Here is an 8,214-nt window from a genome sequence, read left to right on the forward strand (position 1 = left end):
CAGCACCGTCAGACACCGCCTACCAAGAGTCTGGGTCTGCCGAGGTTTCTTCCTAAAAGGGAGTTTTTCCTCGCCACTGTCGCAATAGCTACTGCTAATGCTCGCTCTTGAGGGAATTATTGTAATTGTTGGGGCTTTGTAAACTACAGAGTGTGGTCTAGACCTACTCTATCTGTAAAGTGTCTCGAGATAACTCCTGTTATCATTTGATACTATAAATAAAACTGAATTGAATTGAAATGGAAGGCGCTCAAACAGCGATACATGTCTCGCAGCGATGCCGGAGAGAAATCAGCTGGCACATGAGCTCTATTACAACAGTATTGATCATTTGTTGGTAGATGGCGCGATCCAGTGTGTCTAGCAAAACTATGTTCGCAAATGTTTGCTTGAATGTTGTTGATTCAGCGCGAAAATGAACGGAAACACCTTAAAACGTCTCAAATCATTTCGATATACCAGTTTGATCGCAAAACGACGTGACGTCATTACGCAACAGGTTTCTATTGGCTTTAAAGCCGTTGGATGGAAACACACTTTCACCAGCTTTGTTCGCATGAGTTTTTTTTACCGAACTTCAGATAATTTGATTGACACGTGGATGGAAATGTTACGTGTTTCAAAGTGTGTAACTGGAGTAACAAATGATTTTTGACTTGGGGTTCACTACTCTCAACTCTCCTAGATGAAACCCTGGAAAACAGAATCACAAAGTCAGTGAGCGTAAGAGTGAACCGCCATCTTCGTCTCCAAATCTCTGTCTGAGAGAAGAGGAAGGTGTCCGTCACATGGGCACCGTGGTGTAACGATACCTGCACTTTCTTCCGCTTTCTTTGCTTCCCCCCTACGTTAATGTTGTCTTACACAATAAAATGCTGCACTAAATGCTGCGCTGGTTATTGTGTTATCACATAAGGGTGTACCACAGAAACTTAGTTATAGATGATGAAAACCGAGTGGATCCCAGTTTCTTTAAGCAGGTCACAGCTATCAAGAAAAACTGTATACTTGTTGTACGTGTTGCACACTTATTGCACCGTGGGTCGGAGAGAAACATGTTTTCAATTGCTCTTTATGTCTGGCAAATATTGCAGCATTGACAATATGGTTGACTTGACTTGACTTGATAGGCTAATGTTGGTCTTGCTCTGCCAGACTACTTGCCTGGCGAGTCCACCCAGCATTCCTGGATGGGAGAAAAACGTGCTCTGGTTTATTGGCATTTCTTCAAACTAATCACAATCGTCTTGGGCGGGGCTAAACACCGGGGAAAAGCCGCGGTGCTGCTGCGAAATAGCCTCTGGAGGGAACTTTTTTCGGTGGAACGTGTGCACCTTCAAAGGTTGTTTTCATGGCGCTGACACACCAACCCGATAATCGGCCGTCGGACAGTCTGGCGAGGTCGGTGACTCGAGTCTGTTCGGTGCCGTCGTCCGTCGGCCTTCATTTTGGCCGACCTGACTTTCTGGGTCGGAGGGCGGGCAGTCGGACTCAATGACCAATCTGATTGGTGGAGAGCTAACCAGGAAACAGGGAGCGGGATGAGCGTGACTAGAGTCTCTCAACATCTGATGAAGATCTGTTAAACTGACCTTTGTTGATCTGAAATGAAGATTCAGCAGCTGCACGGCCTGTTTCTCTCTTCAAATGTTTTCAGAAACACGTTTCGGTGATCTATTTTAGTCCAATATGAGATCGTATTCTGAACGAGACGCCAATCCGTGAGCAGCCAGACCCACGTGACTCGTTCATCCAATCAGCTGCCGGTTTTCATTTTTGGGGCGACAATACAGATTAGCGCCGCCTGCTGTTAAGCCGGCGTCTCTTCGGTGTGTTCTGAGGCACTTTTTGGACCTCGGGGAGCCGACAGATCAGTCCGGCTGCCTTTTTTGCCGACGGTCGGCCGTTGGGTTGGTGTGTCAGGGGCTTTAAACCCAGTTCAGGACTTGATTCTGTCTGCTGATTGGCCCTCAGCTGTGAACACAACAACACTTAAAACCTGAGCTCATTATAATAAAAATGATTCCAAATGTCAGAGGAAAAGTCCAAAGTTCAGGTTTCCTTTTTCAGATCTGTTGCTTCTTCATATCAGTTATTAAAGGAACACAGCTGATGCTGCTGGTTGTATATGTAAAGCGGTTTGTGTACTTAGTGGTGTAACAGTTCAGGAAACATTCAGGACAGGATATTTGTTTCAGTGTGAATGAAATATACTGTTGATATTTGTTTAATAATTACATGAAACTGTTACGAAACAATCAAAACATGACAAACTGTTCTGCTACAGTATGCAAATATATATACATATATATATGATTTTTTTGTAATTTTTCATTCTTTTGTATAAAAACGGAGCATTAACAACATATTGACATTTTTTTGGACCATATGATTTACAGTAAAAACATTCAGCCAATGAATGAACAACAAAACCCCTCGAAAACTGATTTTCACAATAAAAGCCCATTGGATGGTTTTATTTTGACTCCTTGTGTGTGTGTGTGTGTGTGTGTGTGTGTGTGTGTGTGTGTGTGTGTGTGAGATTGTATGTGTGTGTGTGTGTGTGTGTGGGTGTGTGTGTGATTGTATGTGTGTGTGTGTGAGATTGTATGTGTGTGTCTGTGTGTGTGTGGGTGTGTGTGTGATTGTATGTGTGTGTGTGTGTGTGTGTGTGTGTGTGTGTGTGATTGTGTGTGTGTGTGTGTGTGTGTGTGTGTGTGTGTGATTGTATGTGTGATTGTGTGTGTGTGTGTGATTGTATGTGTGTGTGTGTGTGTGTGTGTGTGTGATTGTATGTGTGTGTGTGTGTGTGTGTGTGTGTGTGTGTGTGTGTGTGTGTGTGTGTGTGTGTGTGTGTGTGATTGTATGTGTCTCTGCGTGTGTGTGTGTGTGATTGTATGTGTGTGTGTCTGTGTGTGTGTGTGTGTGTGTCTGTATTGTGTGTGTGTGTGTGATTGTGTGTGTGTGTGTGTGTGTGTGTGTGATTGTATGTGTCTCTGCGTGTGTGTGTCTGTGTGTGATTGTATGTGTCTGTGATTGTATGTGTGTGTCTGTGTGTGTGTGTGTGTGTGTGTGTGTGTGTGTGTGTGTGTGTGTGTATGTGTGTGTGTTCTTCATGATGTCATCAGGCTCTGGACAGGGATTGGCCAGAAGCTTCCTGAGAGGAGAGAATAAAAACAGAGTGAGGGGTCAGTGCCTTGCTCTAGAGAACCTGGTCAGCTGTTTATTGATCACACACTGCCCCCCCCTTCTGTCAGTCATCTATGAAGTGATGATGCTGATTGGATGAGGTGTGGTGAGGTCATCCTGTCTGTGTGGTGAAGGTTTAACGGCAGGGTTGGTACCTTATTTCTCTGAAAAAGGAGCGAAAAAGATCCGTCATCTGAAGCTGCTGTAATCCTGTGAAAACGCCCACCAATCAGTGCCTTGCGCTCCGCTTGGAAGGAACCAATGAAATGCCTCCTTTCCTCGCTGCGTGTACTCTACCCCTCCCGTGTACGAGCCTGAGCTCAATGAGCGTTGTCGCCGCATTGCTAACAGTAGTCATGCTTGTTTTAAACATTGGGTATGATAATATTAGGGACATGCAATAATACAGTCAAAGATATTTGACTTTTTATAAAAGAATGTGAATAAACTCTACATGTCTGGTTCTTGATGTGATTCTCATTTCCAGTGTGGCTCCTAGTGAAGTTGAGTTTGACACTACTGGTTCAGACGTTATGCTTAATTATCAAAATCCTTATGGAGAAAATGAAAGGGATATTTTCTTCCGGACCCATACTGTTGAACTGTATAAAGTAGGACTGTGGGACCATTAGGATGTGGGACCAGTTCCCACAGCCCTATGGTCCCACAGCCCAATGGTCCCACAGCCCAATGGTCCCACAGCCCTATGTTCCCACAGCCCTATGGTCCCACAGCCCTATGGTCCCACAGCCCTATGTTCCCACAGTCCTATGTTCCCACAGCCCTATGTTCCCACAGCCCTATGGTCCCACAGCCCTATGGTCCCACAGCCCAATGGTCCCACAGCCCTATGTTCCCACAGCCCTATGGTCCCACAGCCCTATGGTCCCACAGCCCAATGGTCCCACAGCCCTATGTTCCCACAGCCCTATGGTCCCACAGCCCTATGTTCCCACAGCCCTATGGTCCCACAGCCCTATGTTCCCACAGCCCTATGGTCCCACAGCCCAATGTTCCCACAGCCCAATGGTCCCACAGCCCTATGTTCCCACAGCCCTATGGTCCCACAGCCCTATGGTCCCACAGCCCTATGGTCCCACAGCCCTATGTTCCCACAGCCCTATGGTCCCACAGCCCTATGTTCCCACAGCCCTATGTTCCCACAGCCCTATGTTCCCACAGCCCCTATGTTCCCACAGCCCAATGGTCCCACAGCCCTATGTTCCCACAGCCCTATGTTCCCACAGCCCTATGTTCCCACAGCCCTATGTTCCCACAGCCCTATGTTCCCACAGCCCAATGGTCCCACAGCCCTATGTTCCCAGCCCCATGTTCCCACAGCCCTATGGTCCCACAGCCCTATGGTCCCACAGCCCTATGGTCCCACAGCCCTATGTTCCCACAGCCCTATGGTCCCACAGCCCTATGTTCCCACAGCCCTATGGTCCCACAGCCCAATGTTCCCACATTTCTAGGACATTTTCAAAATGAGGTCTTTTGTGCCTACATTTCCCTTCAAGGGTTAGGGGTTAGGTGAACATAGGGCCTAATTTTGGAAAAGAAATCTTAGAAATGTGGGAACATAGGCATGCTCCCCACAGTATATATTTTAGGGCTGTCAATCGATTAAAAAATGTAATCTAATTAATGACATACTCTGTGATTAATTAATCGAAATTAATCGCATACATAATTAACGGTGCCTGAACCGATACTTTTTAAGAAAGTAAAAAAAGAAAAGAATAAAAAAAGGTACTAAACAACAGTCGGTGACATTAAAAGAACGGCTTGTTTATTGCTAAGGCCATATGGTCAAACATGAAATGATTTAATAATAATGTATAACAATAACAATAACTTATTTCACTAGTAAATTGCTGTTGAACGACAAAAACAACCACCAGATGGGGAAAAGGACATTTACAATAACTTCAAATGCACCACGAGGCTGTAGTTTACCAGTTTCATTGAACGCACCGTCTGTGTTGTTTCTCCGACGGCAGCTGCAGATTGTTACATCCCGGTGTTGAATCCTCTACAGTAAAACACAGTCACACTTTACACCGTTTAGCGTTAGCTGTCAGCATTTTAACCCTGTTTAATCCAGCTACTAGCTAGCGGTAGGCTAACGTTAGCTGCTGTCGAGTATAGTGTTAACTAGCTAGCGGTAGGCTAACGTTAGCTGCTGTCGAGTATAGTGTTAACTAGCTAGCGGTAGGCTAACGTTAGCTGCTGCCGAGTATAGTGTTAACTAGCTAGCGGTAGGCTAACGTTAGCTGCTGTTGAGTATAGTGTTAACTAGCTAGCGGTAGGCTAACGTTAGCTGCTGTCGAGTATAGTGTTAACTAGCTAGCGGTAGGCTAACGTTAGCTGCTGTCGAGTATAGTGTTAACTAGCTAGCGGTAGGCTAACGTTAGCTGCTGTCGAGTATAGTGTTAACTAGCTAGCGGTAGGCTAACGTTAGCTGCTGTCAGTATAGTGTTAACTAGCGTCACATGCAGCGGTGTTTGTGTTTCCTGTAACGTCTGTTTTAGAGCATCAGAGAGAAGTACAGACATATCAGTGGCACCAGATTTTTCGTCAGTATGCAAAGCGTCAATATGGAATGGATTAATCTGCGTTAATGTTTTTAACAGCGTTATTTTTTCTCAGATTAATTAATCGAAATTAACGTGTTATTTTGACAGCCCTAATATATATATATATATATATATATATATACACTAGCGGTCAAAAGTTTGGGGTCACTTAGAAATGTCCATTACAGACAGAATACCAGCTGAGATCAGTTGCATTGTTTTTTTAACCAGGGCAGCAGTTTTCAGATGACATCATGAAGGGTCCAATGTTTTCTCAGTTATCCTTTTAAGATGATATCAGATTAGTGAACAGAAGGTACCTTTGGAAGTAGGGCTGGGCGATATTTTTGACCAAATACCTCGATATCAATATTGCGGTGATATTCTAGGGTTGACTATTGGTGCTTTCACCAAATATCTTCCCATTTATATTTTAGATAAATAATCATCAGCAACGTGGACGTAATGTTTAAGTGGTGAAAAGGCAAATAACCAAACAGCTACAACAGTCTGGTAAGTTCAGAAAGTACATCCCGTTACTGTAACGCAGCCTTTAAAACCAGGAAAAGACACTAATGTCATATCACGATATCCAAAATCTAAGACGACATCTAGTCTCATATCACGATATCGATATATCATCGATATATCGCCTAGCCCTATTTGGACCATTGGATGAATGGTTGCTGATAACGGGCAATGTAGACGTTACATTAAAGATCAGCCACATCTTTCTACAACAGTCGAGAACCCTTTTACAATTATATAAACACATAATGTCATCTGAAAACTGCTGCCATGATTAAAAAAACAATGCAACTGATCTCAGCTGGTATTCTGTCTGGAATGGACATTTCTAAGTGACCCCAAACTTTTGACCGGTACTGTATATATATATATATATATATATATATATATATATATATATATATATATATATATATATATATAAATAACTAACTGCCCATTTACTTACTGGTATTTATATATACTGTATACTTTTATATTTTATACGTATGCACTTTATTTTGCATCTTTACAGAACGTTGCTACTCGAGTCCTCACCATAACCACGATGGTCGATCACATCACTCCAGTTCTGAGCTCGTCACACTGGCTTCCTGTCTCTCAGGCAGCCGGTGTGACGACACCAATCAGAATCGTCTTGGGCGGCTGTTAGAAAAATGATGCTTAGCACGGTTTTGCTTCAGTTTCTTTGTTAAACCATTTGCATCCAAACTGCTGTTCTGGTATTTCTGTTTTTCATATTTCATTTGCATTTCATTGTTAAGATGTACCTTGTAAAGAGCACAGGAAGTATCCCTGAGAGCAGATCGCATAATGTGGAGGAGATGCCGGGCCTGACCAGAGATCAGGAGAAAGCTACTGATTGCACGAACCGAATAACTATTTGATTCCCAACTCCTTTAAAAAGACTCTGTTGTGAACAATCTTCAGTCATTTTCTGTACTTATGCTGTAAGTGCTGTAAACTGACTCTACTTGCAAGTAAACATGCTTTTAAGAGAACTCCAGTGATTTTGTCCATTCAACAGCGGCGCTGAGCTCCGGACGCAGCGACGGTGGCTCTGCTAAATAGTCTCAGGAAGGAACTGTCGACACAATACAGTAACGTGAGCTATTTAAATCAGCTGATACATGGTTAAACCTCATTGGCTCTTACCAGTGTATCTCCGTGTGTACTTCGTCCTCCAAGTTATCCCACTTTTCAAAACAATGTACCACGTCATCTGCTAGTTTACAGAGGACTTTACACCTACGAAGGGCTAGGTGTAAGCTTTAACCTATACTTACGTTAGAACTATTCCAGCTGGTTCAACCCTTAAATATTTAGTAGCGTGTAACTTAGAAATTACGTTCAAACTAGTCTACGTTTGAATTGATGCATATCTGGTGCAACCCAGTGCTGGAGGTCAGCAAAGACAGACAGGCAGGAAGACAACATCCATAGAAACATGCTGCTAATGTGGCTAAAGATGCAAAGAAACATCAAATAAATGAACTGAATGTCTTTACTTCAGTTTACTTGTTGAAACATGTATGTCAGTGTATACTGTAGTGCGTTTCAGTACCTGTAATTTGTAGTGTTACTGCAGTATTACTGCGATCTGTCAGGTTCAATCCTCGTCTCTCCGTTCTGTTTCTCATTCGATTTTTGAGACACTCTCGCAGCTTCGGCAACAGACTGCAACACAAAATCCATCGGAAAAAGCAAAACATCAACTATCAGAACTAGGGATGTACCGGTAACGTGTGCTTGTATACGGGAAGTGATGGACTTTTGGATTATGTCAGTAAAAAAACGCCTGGAGGGGATTTTGTAACGTGGCTCAAACAGATGGAGTATCTCGTTGAATCCAGTGTCTTCCACTATGCTATAGGGCTGCAAGTCAGTGGCTATCATTTTCCCAATTGCTGCATGAATG

The 8,214-nt window shown here is 43.5% G+C and overlaps 1 protein-coding gene across 1 annotated transcript in view; it reads right to left on the reverse strand.

Moving 5' to 3' along the window:
* Positions 1-7,871: 7,871 nt before the first annotated feature.
* Positions 7,872-8,214, reverse strand: part of grm6a (glutamate receptor, metabotropic 6a) — a gene marked incomplete at its 5' end in the record, with an annotated part of 45,098 nt that continues 44,755 nt past the window's right edge. Inside the window, one exon of the mRNA XM_078253835.1 lies at positions 7,872-7,973. Coding sequence (XP_078109961.1) covers positions 7,887-7,973 — 87 coding nt within the window. The remainder of the gene's footprint in view (positions 7,974-8,214) is intronic.

Source organism: Sander vitreus, chromosome 7, assembly GCF_031162955.1.
Source record: "Sander vitreus isolate 19-12246 chromosome 7, sanVit1, whole genome shotgun sequence".
NCBI lineage: Eukaryota > Metazoa > Chordata > Actinopteri > Perciformes > Percidae > Sander > Sander vitreus.